This window comes from Diceros bicornis, chromosome 38, assembly GCF_020826845.1.
Source record: "Diceros bicornis minor isolate mBicDic1 chromosome 38, mDicBic1.mat.cur, whole genome shotgun sequence".
In the NCBI taxonomy this organism is placed as follows: Eukaryota; Metazoa; Chordata; class Mammalia; order Perissodactyla; family Rhinocerotidae; genus Diceros; species Diceros bicornis.
The window spans coordinates 8456344-8475997 of record NC_080777.1 but is presented as its reverse complement, the minus strand read 5'-3'; the positions used below and the strand labels follow the sequence as shown (position 1 = coordinate 8475997).

At 39.0% G+C, this 19654-nt stretch overlaps 1 protein-coding gene across 9 annotated transcripts in view; it reads right to left on the bottom strand.

The window, feature by feature from the left end:
- ENAH (ENAH actin regulator) overlaps positions 1 to 19654 on the bottom strand; it is a 157166-nt gene that overhangs the window by 26477 nt on the left and 111035 nt on the right. For 5 of the 9 annotated variants that reach the window (XM_058533618.1, XM_058533620.1, XM_058533617.1 and 2 more), the window contains 2 exons: positions 3698 to 4035; positions 1684 to 2481 (listed from right to left, as the gene is read on the bottom strand). In XM_058533618.1, coding sequence (XP_058389601.1) covers positions 1684 to 2481; positions 3698 to 4035 — 1136 coding nt within the window. The remainder of the gene's footprint in view (positions 1 to 1683; positions 2482 to 3697; positions 4036 to 19654) is intronic. The other 4 variants (XM_058533625.1, XM_058533623.1, XM_058533626.1 and 1 more) reach the window with 1 other exon arrangement.

The window sequence follows — 19654 nt, the reverse complement described above, 5'->3', positions numbered from 1 at the left end:
AATACTGAAGACACACATATTGCCTTGGTTATAGATAGGCAAAGTGGCTGGGCTGAGAACACGAAGGAGGGGTGGGTCCCAGGCTTCAATTTCTTAAAATATTCCACGTCTAAATCCGATGTGTAGCAAGAGTTGAGAATCACTGAAGTAAAGGAATTTACTAGTACAAAGTAAAACCTCAAAATAACTATTGGAAATAATTATATGACAAAGAATTTAAAGTACAGAGTTTTTTCAGCCTAGAAGACGGGGAGTAAGAGAGAAATGCCCAAGTCTGATACAGCCACAAAGGGAGCGAACAAGAACTTATTTAACAGAAGACTGAACTAGCAGGTACTCTCTTTCTTAAAGCTTAAAGGGGTGTTTTAGGACAAATAAAATGCTATTTGCACAGTGGGTGGTAAATTTTTTTTAATTGCTCACTTTGAGCAGTTACATTAGCTGAAAACAAAAATTGTTCGAATAAGAGCACCATGGAGTAAAGGGCTGTCACCCTCCCCCGGGTCATCGGAGCTCTAAGGATACTGCAGGAGGTCCATCTGACCTGGTCCACAGTTGGCCTGGTCCATCAGGCTAACTGTGCCTGGCCTGCCCAGCATTACTGTCACACTAAAGTGCACATACGAGAACGTCACACTAAAGTGCACGTACTAGAACTGTGACTCAACGTTTATGCAAATCCGCTACGCCAACAAGAAAAATACATACACAGCAATAACCAGCCTTCTTATTTTATCTTAAGAGCTAAGATTTTTTTAAAAAGAAGTGTGTTTAAATCCAGCCTATAACGCTGTTTCTTTTTAAGTACCTATTTGTTGTCATATTCCTTTCTGTAATTGTCATTAAATCCTAATAAAAAAAAAAAAAGGAGGAGGTTGCTAGGCATCTTCTTATTTACTTACAGAACCAGGTCCTTCTCTACTTACAAATAATCCACCTTAGAAGATTACATCCTCCCTGTTGCCACGACAGTCAGGTTCAGGCATGGGGGGGGGGGAAGGGATGCCTGTAGAGGGCGCTGTTCTCCCCCAACTGTCCCTTCAGCCCGTTACTTCTCGTAATTGTGGACCATGGAACCCTTTGGGGTATACATCAAGCCTGCCACCCTTCACCCCTCCTACAAAGTCTGGCTGCTCCACAGGGTTGAGGGTGGCACCCATCCCTGGAAGTCCAATATGGGAAGCTCAACACAGGAGAGGCCAAAACGAAATAAGGCCCAAGATCAGAACTGTTCCAGGAGACTCTAGGATGATACATGTGATGACTACAGTTGGGCACTAAATCTCTAAGTTGCCCAGAAACTAAAGGAAGACAAGTTAGACCATACACTTCTTGTATAGACCAAATGTGTCAAGTCATGTTTTCCTAGTGAAATTTAAAGGAAATGCATTCTGGAGGCCCTTAAGTTTTGGAAAACATCTCCAATTATGATACTGCAGAAGATACCAAAATCTAGTTCAATATGGAAACTCCTCATATTGATCCTCCGAACGCAATAAATCCAACAGAAGAAAAAAACATTTATTTTCTACTATAAATTTTTAAATTATAAAAAATATAGTACTATGGCATAAAGATGTTCAACTATCAAAACCATCCTCCCCATCCTTCTAGGCAATTAAAGCTGTTGGTCTCTAACACTTTCAAGTGATTAGTTGTTAGTAGCGATAACGGAAGCCTTACCCTGTGGGGCTGGAGTCTCAGCCGGCTGAGAGGCTGCCTGCAAGCCTGGCTCAGAAGCAGAGGAGTCCCCCAGCACAGAGTTTAGAGGAGTCTCCACAGAGGCAGGGGCAGCTGCAGGGGGAGAAGGGAGAACACTGGGCTTGGATGAGGGAGTTGAGGCAACAGGGGTGCCCGGAGGAGGAGAGGCTTGAGATCCACAGTGTGAGGGTGGTGCGAGGGAAGGCAGTGGAGGCGGCGGCGGAGGCGGCGCTGCTGGCCCTGAGGTAGGCGGTGGAGACACTGGACATGTGACAGAGTCCAGCAGCCCATTGGGGGCTGTCGGCGATGGAGGCATTTGGGGCACAGGAGAAGAAACACAAACAGGGAGGACAGGCCTGGGACCAGTAGCTTTGCCCGGGGGGCTGCTAATCATTACTGGAGGAGACGGAGGGAGGGGCGAGAAATTGGAAGTAGACCAGGCACAGGGCTTCATAGCCGGAGGCTGAGGAGAGGGCGTGTTCACGGGAGAGGAAGGCCGAGAGTTTTTGTTCAGAGGACGAGGAACTGTAGCGTAATGGGGCAGGACAGGGTGGAAGGCTGAACCTAGGGAGGTTGCAAAACGTGTCGCTGGATGTCGAAGTGGTGGTGTAGGGGGTGTGGAAGAAGGTGGCAAAGCGGTCACTACAGCGTAATCAGGAGTGGCACCGGACACTGGAGCTGAGATGACTTTAGCGTATGATGGAGGAGGTGCTGAAGGAAGCTGGCAACTGGCATACTCAGGAAGTGGAGCATTATACAGGGGGCTCTCTGAAGATGGAGCTGGACAGAGGTGGAAAGCGGCAGCAAGAGACAGGATAAAAAAGGAGAGAGAAAAAGGGAGCTAGTAAAGCCACAAAACCAGCATTCAGACAAAATGTATCAATGTAGACTACAGTTAGTACAGAGAATTAGGCACATGGGCAAATACCTAACTTCACCCAAGAATAGCTTAACTTATAAATACATTTTGAGATCCAGAAGAGGATGAAATAAGTTTTCTTTTTATCTAATAAGCAGATTGATAAATTAAATCGATCAGCTTATCCTTTACAACAAAAAGACAGTAGCCTTAATCTTCATTATTTAGTCCACTAAAAGGACATTAAAATTACATGAATAGGACCACAAACAGAAGAGTAAGTTCAGTTGTTTTTTTAAAACAACAAATAGCAAAACTGGCAAACGTTTATCATAAAAGGCTAGGAACCCCCCAATTCAGTGCTTATTTGTGGAAAAGTTTTGTTTTGTTGGCTATAACCCCAGAAAATAATTAGGCAGTTAAAAACAACTGAATTAACTCAAACAACAAACCAATCAACGTAATATTTAATCAACCCACATTAAGACGTTTTATATAAGCAATATGGAATAAAAAAATAATTCTCAAATTCTATAATAAATGTTAATTTTAATGGATGTCAAAATACCTCCAACTTTCGGTCATATCTTAACCCTTACGTCTTTCAATAAATTCCATCCGATTTAGCAATTTTCGCTAATTTTTTGCAATACCAGAAAATATATTTAAATAACTAGTCAGTTTTAGAGAGGATATTTTTCAGATACGGTTTTCAATTCTCCTTCAAAAACTCTGGAATACAATCAAGCCAATTTCTTGCTGAATGATACTGTAATACTACAGTATTGAAGACAATTTAAGCAATCTCAAAAAGGGAAGTATATTTCAAGTTCATCCAATATAAAAAATTCCCCATAAAAACACACTTTACACTTTATAGCCAATTTATAGGGAGTTAGAAAAATTAGAATGCCAGAACAAAAATTTCCAAGAGCTTTAAAGTCTCCAAGCAATTAAAGCAATACAGAGAAAAGTAAAATGTTAAAGTAGCAATTGCTGCCTATTTTTCATAATTTCCAACCGTATTGCTTAATCCCAAGCATCTCTAATGTGAACCGCTCTCACATTTGACTGCACAGAACCTCCCCCCGCCGAGCTCAGGTGTCAAGAGCGCAGGATAACAGGCACACTTCTTACCAGCGCTGGATGCTCTCCGCTCCCGCTCCCATTCCAGCTGCTCCCTCTCCAGCTGCTCCTGCCGCTCTCTCTCCAGCCGCTCCCGCTCCAGCCTCTCCAGCCGCTCCCGGTCCAGCCTCTCCAGCCGCTCCCGCTCCTGCCGCTCCTGCCGCTCCCTCTCCAGGCGATCCTGCCGTTCGCGTTCTTGTCTCTCTCTCTCCAGCTGTTCCTGTTCTAGGCGCTCCCTCTCCAGCCTCTCCCTCTCCAACCTCTCCCTCTCCAACCTCTCCCTCTCCGCTCTTTCTCTCTCCAGCCTTTCCCGCTCCAGTTCCTTCTGTCGCTGCTGTTCTTGCAGTTGCCTGAAAGGAAAAACAAAAAGAAACTGTCAATATGCATCTATGGCTACTCATCATGGAAAACCTACTCCTTTCACTATGAACCCTGTGAACCTTATTTCTGACTCAAACACAAAGCTGTGTAGAGCATGCAGTCAACATCTCTTCTCCCACAGGAGCAAAGGCTAAAGGCTACTTCAGGTAGAGATGGCTTATCCGTTTCATAGAAATGAAAATCATTCCTCTTATGAAGATCATTTTTGGCTGACTGCTTCAGCACATTACACTCCTCTCATTTTATTCTGCATGTTTCCTGAGTGTTGCAAATTAATGAATGTTCCAAGTAACTGAACAGACCACTTTAACGACCAAGTCACTATGTTATTCATTTAATGAAAAAAATTTCTAACTTGTAATTTCCTTCCTAAAACATAACATCAAGTTTTCATTGGACAAGTAATATATTATTGTTATATAATATTAGGAAACACCACTAATGACGGGTCACAGCAATAGCTCAATAAAAGTTTGCTGAAAAAAAAACACACAAGAAGAAAGAACCTTTAATCATCTGAAGTCTCATATTCGGAGGTAACTATAATCAACATTTTGGCATGTTTCAGACTTTTCCTCATGTAAAAATATACATATAAACTTTAAAAACCAAATAAAACAAAATAATATTTCCCTATCACTCTGAAATCTGTTTTCTTCTCTCCATCTAATATATCGTAAAAGGTATTCCAAGGCACTAAGTATAGTTTTGCATCTTCATCTTTCATGAGTGCGTAGTGTTCCATTATTAAGCTGTCTGTAGTTTAAGCAGTCTCGTATAGCAGGATATAACACTTACTTCTAATACTGCAACAAACATTTATCTTCATTTATCTTTGAATCCTTCTCCAACTGCTTCGTAAGGATTACTACTGACAACCAGATTTGCTGGGTGAAAGGTATAAATATCAAGATTTTTGATACATGGTTCCAAATTGTCTTCAGGAAGAGTTGCACCAATTAACACTCCCCAGCAACCCAGGAGTACATGAGAATGCTCACTTCCCTTTCCCCTCACTGACACCAAACATGATTGTTTTTTTAATCTTTGCTAATATGACTGACATCACATAACAATTTGCATTTCTTTGATTACTCCCGAGGGTAAGTACTTTGTAGTCTGTTTACTGATTTTGCGTATCACTGCTGCGAAATGACTGCACATGTTCTTTCACTAGTTTTCTCTTGGGATAGTTATATTCCCAAACTATTGGTATAGTTTGAAAGAGTTCCTTTCTATATTAAAGACAATAACTCTTTGTCACACACCTTAGTTATATGCATTTTAACTTTTATTATGGCTTTTTTATGTTTTATATTTTAAAAGCTGTTCTGCAATATGGCTGTTATTTTGTATGTATGTAGAGGATCTAGTAATATTATTCCTTTATGTGATCTGCCTTTGATATCCTTCTAAGGCAGCCCTTTCCCACAACAAGATTATATAATTACTGACACTTATTTCAAATACTTTTATTTTCTACAATAAAATCCTTAGTTCATATGAAATTCATCCTGGGTTTGAGACGGAAAGTAGAGACCTACATCACAGCACCGTTCATTGAATAGTTTATAGCCTTGATTTAAGATGCCACCTTTACACGTGTTGACTGTTTCTGAACTTCCAGAATGTTTTAGTTCATAGATGTGCTGGTCTAGTATGTACCAGTAACCTGATGCTTTGATATCTGAAATATAGTCATATAACAATGGGGACATGTTCTCAGAAACACATCGTTAGGCGATTCTGTAGGTCTGCGAACATCATCGAGTGTACTTACATAAACCTAGATGGTAAGCCTCCTATACACCTAGGCTGTATGGTACTATCTCAGGGACCATTGTTATACTTGTGGTCTGTCGTTGCCCAAAACGTCATTACGTGGCGCAGGACTGTATACTTTAATATCTAGTAGGGTACACCCATCCTTATCACTCATCTTTTTGAGTTTTTCTAGATGATTCTAGACATTTGGCTTTCCTAGGTAAATTTCAGAATCACTTTGTTAAATTTACCCTTTCTGCCAAGACTTATCCTCTCAATCTTATTAATGTTTTATTAAATTTGAAGATCAACTAGAAAAATATTACATCTTTTTATCTCCATATCTAAGAATGTATGGAATGTCTCAGTATTTATTCAATTCAATTAAAAACCTTCTTTAACTCTAGGACTTCAAACGCTGGCTAAATGTATTAAAATCTACAGAGGCCTACTGTTTGTGGCTCTAAAACACACATAAAAAACAAACATAGAAGTTTGCTTTTTACCTTCCATACATATATGTATGAAAGAGCAAAAAAATGTCTCCAAGTACCCACCTGGACCTAAACGATAATCTTGCTATAAAAGTTAACTCTCCCTTAAACAGAAAAAAGTTACCCTCATCTTACACGTAATACATTTCGTGGCACTGTGGGGAAGACTAAATGAGGTAGTGCCTTAAAGGCTCTTTAAAAAGTACCTGGAGCATAAGAATGCTCAATAAATGTGAGTTATAATAATTATTATTTGGAAATTTCAAATTGGGACTTTCTCTGGACTGGCTAATACGCGGGATGGGTTCTGACTAGAGCCAGAGCTGAATGACAGAATGTGTATGCTATCCTTCATTCCTGCCAGTAGTAGCAGTAAACCAATAAGATCTTTCCAGAAATCTCTCCCCTTCGTGCTTCCCAGACTGACTATAAAACAAAAGGAAAAGCCCACTTGACAAGTAACCCAACTCCACTTCTCTCACAAAAACACAAAGCTTCTCTCTGGACATAGTGCCATACCTAATAATAACAGCAAGAGAAAAACAGAAGAAACCTGAGGTAACGCTTATTATGAGCAGTGGCTGTTTAAGATACTGACTGCTAAATAATAAATCAGATTTTCAGAATCTAGTACTGACTTCATTATGCTCTTTGATAAACCACTAGCTGCCCAAGTTCCTGAGGGACAACAATATCACTGCGGGGATGAGGGCAAGAAATGAGGTGCATTCAGAAGAATTTTTTTAATAATAAACTAGACAGAAAATTATTTTTTTAATAACTTGCATCTAACGAATAAACTCAGCTGGGGATTATATGTATTAAATTTAAAGCACACAACATGTATCAAAAAATAAGGACATTTTAAACCTAATACCGTAAGCAATCTATTGGGTCCAAAAGACAGAAGATACACCCATGCTATTCTAATTAGAAAATATCTGAATACAGAAGCTAATAACTTTCGAGGACAGTAGCTGCACCAAGAAATCTATGATGAAAAGACCCAAGTTATTAGGTCGTTTTATGTTTCTGTGCCACCTCTTTTATTTTATTTTATCAAAATAACACAAGCACATCGTTTTTAAAGCTGTGACGCCTTTAACAAAAACCAGCAGTTCAGTGTCCCAACCCTCCTGCCCCCGTTTCCAACACCTGTTCCAAAACCCTGTTTCCAACACCTCAGAGACAATTACGGTCAACTCTTCTGGCTGTTTCTCATGTTTTTAACTTTAGATACTATCTACTGACTTTCTAATAAGAAGATGTCTCTTGCAACTCCCTCACCACATACAAGCTTCTCCCAATATAGTCATGGGAGAATACTGATTTCTGGCTAAATCAATACTCAGAGTTAACATTATTAACATGATAATGTAAACACTGTTCACAGCTGAACCACAGAGTGTTCTAAGACTACATTTCATTTCTTATCCAAGTTCTTTGCTTTTTTACCCCCAAGTTAATGTCTGCTTCTCTCAAGAACACAATGCTTTTAACACAAAAAGTAAGCCTAAGTCACAGGTTGAAGGCCAGGGAAGAGTGAAGCTAATCTGAGAGAATCATTGAACGATGACATTTACAACTAGGGTGTCCCGACTTGAGAAGATTGTTCCACATGTCATAATATTCTAGAGTTTTCCATCTATAAAAGATAAACAGCATCTTCTGATGCAGGCAAAGAGCACAAAGCCAGAGAGATTTCCCAAGTTCACTGACAGATGACTGAAATAGGCAGTTCATATAACTGCAGGAGACTCTGCTGACTGTACATTTTCTTGATTTGAAGGTAAGAAAGGAAAGTGTTACAAGTCCCTAACTAATTTTTAGCCTGCTCACTGAAAAGATGCACATCGAAACATATTTCCCAAAGTTGTGTGTCAAACAGAGACATCTCAGGCTTACAAATCTTCAGTGGCATGAGTAATTCCCACGTAAACTGGATAGTACATAAATCTTCCGACTTTCATGTTTTGACCTCCAAGGCAGGACGTTTGTATATCTTTTTAGGGGAACAGTTTCCAAATTTATAAATTCTGCTTTTCTTAGAAACATCACTGCCAACTCACATCCTAGAAATGCACGTGACTCCTCTTCATAGAGTTCTATCTACAATTGCTTGCTTTCTTTGCTCATTAATAGAATCATCTGAAGACTGTTTCAAAGTACACAGGTCCTCATTCTGAACTATGGAAAAATTCTGGCAGACTAATTTTTCTTTTAAGTTAGGAGATGCATTTTACAATAATTTGAAAGTTTATGAGAAAAATATACATTTTCTCAGAAACAATTATAGTGCAAATGACCAATATTACAGCCTCCAAGAACATTTTAAAAATATCAGAAATAGTACCCTCCACCACCAAAACATCTACTTCTCCCCAAAATTAAGAGATGCACAAAACACTGGCCAACAATGAGATGAACAGCTTTTTATATATTCAAACACATATTTAGTTTATGTTGACTCAGACTTATTTTTTTTAAGCAAGCAAAATATAAATAACAAAATTAAAAAATACATTTCATTCACCCTTTCCTATAACGAATAAGTGTTAGGTAAATAAAAAGTGATTTAAATTTTGACATAATGAAGTAGGAGGGGAGCCCAGGAAAAATGTCCTGGGTTGATAATATTTAGTTAACACTTTGATGTTACTGACATTTGTCAGAAAATAAAACTACATAAATATGTTTCAATCATATCATGTGGGCACTTCACTCCTCTCTGAGTAAACAAATGAAAAATGGATCAAACTAAACAAGATAATTAGGTTTTAATATTACAAAGCTCCTGAGACAAGAGACAATACTCACAAGAGAAGGCGGTCCACCCTGGGTCCATCCTGCCTCTGCAGGCTAATCGGAGGGCCGTACACTCTCATGGCTCCAACTCTCTGCTCTGTGCTGGGTCTATTATTCCCCTTTTATAACTGTCAGGTAGCGCTGGTGATTTGCAAACTATTTATAGATATTAAATAATTAAGTTCTATGTTGAGACTAACACAGGACTGACTCATGTTTCTTAGAATATGTTTTTTCATCACAGTCAGCCAAGGAAGCCGAATATTAATAATATGAGTAGGAACCAAAAGCTGATATTAACAAATGATACACAATGAATAGAAAACTAAACTATAGTAACATGGTACTATAATAAAGGTATTGGACGAATAAGATTTAATACCTTAAGTAAATATTCATTTTATCAACTCAATTTCATGCTTTTTATTAAAAATAAAAAAAGTTAAACTTACAAAATACATACATAGCTTACAAAGTCAAATAGTGTTACAAAGCTTATAACGGAACAACCCTCACCACTTCTGATTTCGCTCCCCAGAAGCAATTACTTTCAACACTTTGGTATGTTATCTCACATTTCTAAATACAGTTAATTCATTTAGAACCAGTATTTCTTAGTTTTTCGGATTTGGGTATTATCTACTGACGTCCTACTAAACAAATAATTTAATTCCTACACTCTCTAACCCCCTAAAACCTTTCCTTCCTCATTCTCCCAATGAAACCACACCACCACTTTGGATATATCAATATTCACTTATATTATTCAAAGTTGATCATCTTCACTTTTCAGAACAATTTCTTTCTTACTCTGGTGTTAAAAATTACTACTTTTTTACATTTGCTTTTCTATCCTGATTTCACCCCAAACTCTCCATCAGAACTGTAAACCCTCTCAATATGTTCAAACATATCAGGTGATCCATTCTACTTCTGTTTGCTTATTTTGCCTTTCTTTCCCCCAGAAACACCCCATCAGGAGCCCTCAGGCTTCCTGGCTCCCATCAGATGGGCCCCTAAGTTTTGCTTCACCTCAGTCATACTGGGAATTCCCTCTCTTTCCTAAGTTGGATCCCATGTTAACTGGCTCCCCCCATAGTCTCATCATTCTTGGTTTGCTCTCTCATTTTAATAGAATACATCTTCCAGTTGCTTCCTAGGAAGTTGTGCAGAGGAGGAAGTTTAGATTGGAAATAATTTCTCAGGAATTTGAAGCTCCCTCCCTCGTCCCACCTCAAACTTTTAAAATCTTCTCTCTATTCTAGTACTCTAAAATTCCACAGTGATATGTCTTCATGGTGGGTCTCTTTGTTTTTCCTCCTTATTGGGCCAGACACTTGGTGAGTCTTTTCAATCTAGACCAGGGGGCTTGGCAAACTGCAGTCCAAATCTGGCCACACCCATCATTCATATACTGTCTATGGCAAGCTACAAAGGAAGGGCTGAACAACTCCCACAGAGACCTTGAGGCCCACAAAGTCTAAAATATTTACTATCTGGCCCTTTTCAGAAAAAGTTTGCAGTCCTCTGACCTACGGAAACAAGTCACTGAGTTCCAAGAAATTTTCTTATGTTAAGTATTTACAAATTCCATTTCCTCACATTTTTTTCCTTTTCCCCCCAAAACACCTATTATTTGAATGTTGGACCCCCTAATCTGATCTTCTTTTATTTTCTTTCTCATATACTATCTCTATCCTTTACAATTATTTTCAGGACAAGTTCCTCTCTCAAACCTCCTATTATTAAAAGTTAATGCTGCCTTTTTTTTTTTCTTGGTGAGGACGATTAGCCCTGAGCTAACATCTGTTGCCAATCCTCCTCTTTTTGCTGAGGAAGATTGGCGCTGGGCTAACAGCCGTGCCCATCCTCCTCCACTTCACATGGGACGCTGCCACAGCATGGCTTGATGAGCAGTGTGTAGGTCTCTGTGAACCCCAGGCCACCGAAGCAGAGCACGTGAACTTAACCACTACGCCACCAGGCCAGCCCCATAATGCTGCTTTTTAAAAAAATTTCTAAGCATATTTTCTTACACTGTGAAAGTTTCTTTTTAAATAACTACAAGTTTTTGCTTCGTGAATGAAATATATTCTTCGTTCTCTGAAGGTATTACAGTATATTTTCAGTTTTTCTTTTGCTCTCTGTATTACATCTATTTCCTCCAATTTCAAATTTTTCTGTTTGTTTTGATCTGTCTTCATGTTATATGAGTTGTCCTGAAAGATGTGATGATCCTTGGCTGTCCATTCATATTTATAAGGGGCACTAAGGCTGATCAGAAGCCCTTAAATTAATGAGCGTCACTGGTAGGGGCCTTGAGTGCCAACATCTCTTGTCTTTTCTCCTGACCAAGCCAATTTTCCCAAAGAGGACTCTCAAAGTTTGTTGCCTGGGCTCTACAGGTCTGGCTGCGAATGTCTAAGAACTGAGTAAGGGAAAGAGACCAACTTGGCTAACCCTCACCAATCCCTCTTTTCAGTATCGCATCTCAGCCACCCTCGCTGCCGTGCTGGTGTTCCGTGGTCTAGACCAGCGGTCGGCAAACTTTTTCTGCAAATGACCAGACGGTATCTCTGTCGCGTATTATTTTTTATTTTTATTTATTTTGTTAAAAACAACTCTGCAAAAAAGTAAGCGCCACTCTCAGCTCTTCGCTATGCAAAAACAGGCTCAGGGCGGGATCTGGCCAGCAAGTTACAGCTTGCCGACTTCTAGCCTAGACTGCTGTCTTGTCCAAAATGGTAGCTACCAGCTATCTGTCACTACTGAGCACTTAAAGAGCTCCTAGTTTGAACTGAGATGTGCTCTAAGTATAAAAACACATACCAGATTTTTCATACCTATATGAGAAAAAGAATGTAAAATATTTCTAAAATTTTTCTGTCAATTACCTATTGAAATCATATTTTAGCTGTATAGAGTAAAATATATTATTAAAATTAATTTCACTTGTTTCTTTTAAATTTTTAAAAATGTGGTCACTAGAAAATTTTAAAATGACATGTGGTTTGCATTCTCTTTCTATGGAGCAGCACTGGTCTAGAGCATCTCCAGAAGAGAAGGAAGCTCTAGTCTCCTGTTGGGTGTGTGCAGAAAATCTGGGTATCTAAACACTCCTTATAAAGACTTCTAACGAATCCTCCTGTCTGCAGCACTGTGAAATAGCTTGCTATTGGTAGGCACCACAGCAACTCACCCCTTCTCTTCTCTGTTCTGGCTTGGTTTAGCTTTTGCTGGTCTACCAAGTCAGTTACCACTTGTATTAATATATTACAGTTGCCATAATAAAGAACCACAAACTTGGTGGCTTAAAATAACAGAAATTTATTCTCTCAGTACTGGAGGCTGGAAGTCTGAAATCGAGGTGTGGGCAGGGTTGGTTCCTTCTAAGGGCTCTGAGGAAGAATCTGTTCCACGCGTCTCCTTTGCTCCTATGGCAATTCTTGGCGTTCTTTGGCTTGTAGATGTTATCACTACGGTCTCTGCCTCCATCTTCACACGGTGTTCTCCCTGTGTCTCTGTGTCTTCACGTGGCCATCCTCTATCTTTCTTCTTTATCCTTCTCTTCTCCTTATAAGGACATCAGCCATATTGGATTAAGAGGGCCCACTCTACTCCAGTATAACCTCATCTTAACTAACAACTATTTTCAAATAAGGTCACATTTTGAGGTACTGGGGATCAGGACATATCTTTTTGGGGGGATGCAACTCAATCCGTAACATCACTCATCAACAAAATTTTGGAAATTGGAAAGTGGATGGCCATTTCTTTTCTGTCACATTGTATAACTGACCCTCAAAGTGCAACTGATCTTCCTAAACAAAATCAGATCCTAAATATGTTGTTAAACTTTTCTTTAAGTAATTAATTTCTCTTTTAGTAACTATATTCAGAAGCCAAGAAAAATAATTTAAAGAATAAGAATCTTTAGCTATTAAGATAATCCATTTACAATTTATGGTTCTGAGCTAAAATCCTATCAAGAAAGTTTGTTATGCATACAAAACATATATATGTGTACATACACCTGAGGAGCACATTATTCATATCATTCTCTTCCTTCCCCATCCCTTATTATTAGCTCACCAAATACAAACCATTTACCAGTCTTCAAAAATCAATGGATGAGACTCCCTAACAGCTTACCTAAAAGTACTAACAGAAATGTAACATTATTTATTATAATATGAACTTTATACTAAAAATATAACTACTGAAATCTTACAGGTGAATGTTAGGATGCAAACTAATATTCCTTTTCATTACAATGTTTGGTAATGGTGTAGAAAAGAGCCAGTTACACAGCCAAAGTTACCAGGACAAAGTTACTCAGCTTATGAAATAAAAGTTGGCCCAAGGGTATTTTATCATGCCTCTGAAAATAAAACCAAGTAAAAGAAAATTTATTTTTATATAAATAACGACATGAAATAAATTTTGGAAATATAATTTCTATTGGGAACCAAACGTCTCCCTTGACTGTCCTGTACCTCCCTGTGCCATTGTGTTTTCTAATCTATGAAACTGCTGCTGGCTGAGATAAAGTGACGACCAGTACTAAGTGTCTATGTGAGATTTAGTAGATATTTTTGGGTTTTACAGTATCTTTTTCCAAGTATGGTTTAACCATAGACAAAAATAGATTATACAGGATGTAGGTCAAAGGAAAATGGCATATACCTTCCTTATAATCTGAAAATACTAAAGTGCTAAAAAGCAAGATGCCGTTTTATTATACAACAAATTCAAGAAAAGGATATCAAAAAGCAACTTCTTCGCTTGGCATAAAAGGCCCTTTACAAGCTGAACACAACCTAATTATCTAGCTGCACCCTCAGTCCTGGAGGAGGAAGAGGGGCAGTGCTCACATCACACAGTTTGTCTGCATTTCCTTGCCCTCACACATCTACTCTTTCTGCCTGGAATGCTTTTCCTTCCATGGCTGCAACTCTAACTTCACTTCCTCTTCAAGGCACGGCTCAAAGAGCATCTCCTCAGGGAAACCTCCTACCATCCCCCAAAGAGCACAGACAGAAAACCCTAGGCAGCACGACAAGAGCATGTGTTATTTTATTTAATTGTCCCAACATTATAAACTCATATATTTTCTGCCTGTTAGCCCTAACACCTACATATAAATGAAATCCGTACCAGAAAGTTCTTGGCTTTTTATTAGAAACTCAGGTCTCTATTGTTATTCAGGTCTCTGCTCTCAAGCAGCCTATAATGGTCACTGTGGAGGTAAGACTCTTACGTAAAATAAACAATAAACAATAAAATAGGGAGGGGCTGGCTTGATGGTGTAGCGATCAAGTTTGCGCGTTCCGCTTTGGTGGCCCGGGGTTCGCCAGTTTGGATCCTGGGCGCGGACCTACTCACGGCTCATCAAGCCGTGCTGAGGTGGCGTCCCATACAGAAGAGCTACAACTCTACAACTATGATACACAACTACGTACTGGGGCTTTGGGGAGGAAAAAGAAAAAGAGGAAGATTGGCAACAGATGTTAGCGCAGGGCCAATCTTCCTAGAAAAAGAAATAAATAAAAAATAAATAAACAATAAAATATAAGAATTTGTGATTAAGTTACATAGAACTTAAAGAGGAGTTCAGAAAAGAAAATCATTAATATGTCTGAAGCAGAGTTTACAGAAAATGACAACACAGAGAAGATGAGAAGGGCATGTCAGAAGACGTAAATGCTACATACAGAAGCACAGTGGGGAAAAAAGTATGGATATAGAGAGGCAGGCATGAGAGATAAAGAGATAAATAGGGTGGGTTCTTAAATGCCAGGCCAAAGAATTAAAGTGGACCTGACAATAGTTGGCCATTACGAATGCTGAGCAGGGAGGCTTCATCACAGGAGCGCCTGGACTCCCATTCAAGTCTAGATTTGAGCAGTCAAACTATCTTCTCCTACTCCAAGATTCTATCGGAATTCTAGAAAAATCATAAAAATGTATATAAACAAACTCACTACAAAGTAGAAAAATGAGGAGAGTGGTCATTAGTAGACCAAATTTATCATCAAATTTTTGGAAGACAGGAAGGGTAGAGAAGAGCTATATGTCTAGATCTCTTTCCTAGTTCCTATAGACTAGTATATCCACCTGCCTATTCCACATCTCTACTTGAATGTCCAATGAACATCTCAACCTCACATCTTCAAAATTCATCTCTGATAGCCCCCAACAAAACCTACCCTACTTCTGCATCTCCGTTAACAGCAACTCCATCCTTTCCACTAGCTCAGGTTAAAGAGCACGAGTCCCGCCCTTCTCTCATACCCCACCTGCTAGTTTACTGCAATAGCCTCTTAACTGGCTTTCTTGTTGGGCTGCTTCTATTTGCGTTTCTCTGTAGTCTAGTCTCAAGACAGCAGCCAGACTGACTCTGTGAAAATGTTAAGCCAGATCACTCCTATCAAAATCACCCAGTGGTTCCTCACTTCTCTCAGAATAAAAGCTAAATTCTTTACAATCGCCTGCAAGGTCCTGCATGGTATGATACGTTTCTTTTTACTTTTGCTAATATGACTACTAGGAAATTTTAATTACATATGTGGTCCATATTATATTTCTACTGGATAGTGCTGGTCTAAAATATATGGTTAAAAATATCATCAAGAATACAGAACAAAAAAGACAGGCAAAAAATGAGAAAAGATAAGGATCATAGGGAAATAGAGCAGGAGGTCCAGCCTCTGACCAATAGGAGTTCTTAAAAAAGAGCACAGAGAGATCAGAGATGGAGATGGTTAAATAAATAAATTTTTTTTAAAAATTAAGGGTTGTGGATAAGTCTTCAAATGGAAAAAGTCCACTAAGTATTGAGCTAAATAAATGGGGGGAAAAACACAAAACACCAAAAATCATATCTAGTAACATTTTTGTGAAAACTCAGACCACCATGGTTAATCAGAGGGTTTAAGAGGATTCTAGAAGGGAGGAGATCACCTACAAACCTAAAGACAAAGATTTAATGACAGTTATGGCAAGACTGCAAACGTATAAATTTTCAAAACAGAAAAATGACATGCCTGCCAAAAGCAGGTAGTAGAAGGGAAGAAAAGAGATAGGAGGATGTGCAGAACTACTGCGGTCCTCTTTCGAGGGAGGAGTTAAAGGATAGCATCTAAAGTTAAGACAAAGGTTCCACGTGAAGAAGAAACCAAGAGCGAAACTAAAAATAATAACTACTAATAACTGGCAGGGGAAGTGAAGAATTCTTCACTTTTCACACTTTACTTTTCACAGTGGAGAGTCAACAGCTACTAGCTATAACTTGATTAATCAAGAAATAGAAACATAAACCTATCATTCAGCGCTGTGGAGGAAGTCATCAGAAGTACTGAAAGTAGAAATGGTTAAAAGCGATTAATTCTGGGGATTCATGAGGGTGGGGCACAATCGTGCAGCAGACCCTCCCCCATTTAGGCTCTCCTCTATGGTTTGAGACTTTAAGAAAAACGAATCTGGCAGTAATAAAGTAGGAATAACTGAAAGGGATCTAGGTTAAAGAAAGAAAAATCGACTAGAAAACTACAGCAGTACATAAGAGAATAAACACTGAAGAAAGCTACTAATGAGAATGTCAGAAGAGGAAATCCACCAGGCTTTTGGAGAAGAAAGAAATAACAAGGTATACTCGAATAGAGATTGTGAGTGAAGATAATTACAGACTTTCTAAGCTGAAACTCTGGGAGAAATATTAAAGAGAAGAGGAACGTACACTAAGAATGAAATCATAAAGGGTTTAAATTGAAGCATCAATAGCATACCCAAACGGATGAACTCTACAACAGGAATTCTCATTGGGGATCCATTGTTGGAATTTAGGGGCTCTGTGACCCCCCAGAAATGGTACGCCAGCTTCTGCATTTAAGCGCACACCTGCGTACACAATCACACACACATATCTGAAGGACTGGGGGTCCAGGTAGAAGAGGGCAGTAGTTCACTGCTTTCACCAAATTCTCAAAAGGATCCATAACACTACTCCATTTAGCTGGAAATATGGGTCTGGATCTCCCACAGTGGGTGATCACAGCAGAACCATAGATCTGGAAGCCATCAGCATAAAAGTTATGAGTTAAGAGAAAACGACAACATCCAATCAAATCATCAATTTATCAGAGTATACTGTGTGCAGAAAAGAAAAAAAGACGGTTAAGTCCAAAGCTTTATATAAGAAAAAGAGGTACAGGAAAGGATAGAAAGGGACAAGAGTTGGCAAAAAGAAGACTTGGGAGCATCAAAGAGAAGAAAGAGAAGTGGCAGACGTGGACTGAGAGAAATTTAAACCAGAAGTAAGTCAACGGTGGAAGCAACATGTCCAGCAGATTTGCAGAGACACAAAGCAGATCTCAAAAGATTAAAAACGAAATGGTGGAGAGTAAAGAGAAGGAATGGCAATGAAATTAATATTGAAAGACAAAGAAATTGATTGGTGCCTTGTGGAAGGTTTATCTAGAAAATAAGAGTCTGTGCACGGCTGCGGAAAGAAAATAATTTAAAATTTCATACCAATTTTTCAGAAATTTGGATTTCTTCAAAATGACTGAGTTAAAGCCTTCAACTAAACAAATAGGTAATATAAACAACATCTCCAATCTTCAAACTCATAAGTATCTACTTACATAGAAACAGAAAAACCTCAAGTCCAGATGAGCCTTGCTAGGGTAGCACTTTGATAGGAGAAAGCATATACACGAGGCATGGAGTTTTCATAACAATTACTGAAAATTCACTCAATACTCGTTTCAGCTACAATCGCAAGCTGCAAGTTCTTAACCCTCTGCGCAGTAGTTCAGCTGCCCGGGACCCTTACCAAGCCAGCAGTACCTCCGACAGTGTCTGTTTCTGTCTTGTCCTGGCCTCAGGCAACTGTCTCAGGGACTACCTGCTTGCCCACTCTATATTACCAGAGATTATCTATTAGGTTTGGGTTCTCTCCTGGTTCCTCCTAGTTTTCTACAAATGTGTCACTCTCAATAATACTATGATCATTCTGTATTAACTACTTCTCTGTTTTTGTGTGTGCAACAACAGTAACATCACAATTTCTAACTCTTGGAATTATTCTGGTATATTTAAAACTCTCCATATGGAACTGAAATTATATCTTTTAAACTTTCCTGATTTCTACAGAAACTTAATTTATTTCTGTTACAGCATCACTCAAAAGAGTTGGACAGATTTTCACCAAATTTGGAGGCTATATCCGGAGTGATCTAACTGAAAATACAGGCTGTGACAAAAACAAAATCATTTTGGGAGATCCTGGAGTGCCTTCCTCGAGAGCTAAGTAGTTATACACCAAAGCAGCTGACACGGAACCATAGCAAGAGGTGCTTCTGGCTGTCTGTCACGGGAATATGACACATATATTAAAACACAGAGAACTTGAAGAATGTTTCAAATGTGAGATCCAAATCAAAGGTCACAAGATGAAATCCTGGCTTGCCATGGAGTGAATGCTTCTCAGTTGGAAAAATCCATCTATACAATGGTTATCAATCCTCCAGGACAAAGCAGGGGTGCCCTACTAGTGATAAAAAGCAACATCAACATCTCCAAAAAGATTTCATTTGTTTAAAACGGGACATCTGGTTTAATTAGCTCAATTTTAGTTACCTGAATTTAACCTGATTTTTATAAAACTATTTTGTTACAAAGTAGCTTATAATTCAGAGACTGTATGCTAATTCAGAAAAAACTACCCCTACATGAGGCTGTATTATAATTTCAAATGTATTTCTCAACTGCATTGAAATAACGATAATGTGACTGATCACATTCAACCAGCAGTTTAGTCATAAACAGAATGATTTTGTATTCCATTACTGAACCCTATGGTAATATCCCAAGATCAATGCCTTATACAAACAGCCAACAGTATTTCAACTTTCTAGTTAGTCATGTGAAAGCCATAACGATCACAGATTGATTTATAAGTACTATAAAAACAAGACTCCTTGAAATGTGGAGACATTTTCTATGCTGTTAAGTGTATTTAAAATGTTAGACTTACACAAGCACAATTTTTACCAAAAAAGCAGATACGAAGTTTTAGAATATCTTCTGTCCAGCATAACAACAATCACTTGCTTATTAACGGTGATTCCAAAACTTAATATAACAATAAAAGTTCTGACTTGTTTTTTTTTTTTGGTGAGGAGATCAGCCCTGTGCTAACACCTGCCAATCCTCCTCCTTTTTTTGCTGAGGAAGACTGGCCTTGGGCTAACATCCGTGCCCAGCTTCCTCTACTTCATATGGGACGCTGCCACAGCATGGCTTGACAAGCGGTGCATTGGTGCGCGCCCGGGATCCGAACCAGTGAACCCCAGGCCACCACAGCAGAGCGCGTGCACCTAACCGCTTGCACCACCGGGCCGGCCCCTAAAAGTTCTGACTTTTAAAAGGCTGACAAGACATAGTCTACTTTCAATATTAGAATGTTCAGGGCCGGCCCCGTGGCTTAGCGGTTAAGTGCGCGCGCTCCACTGCTGGCGGC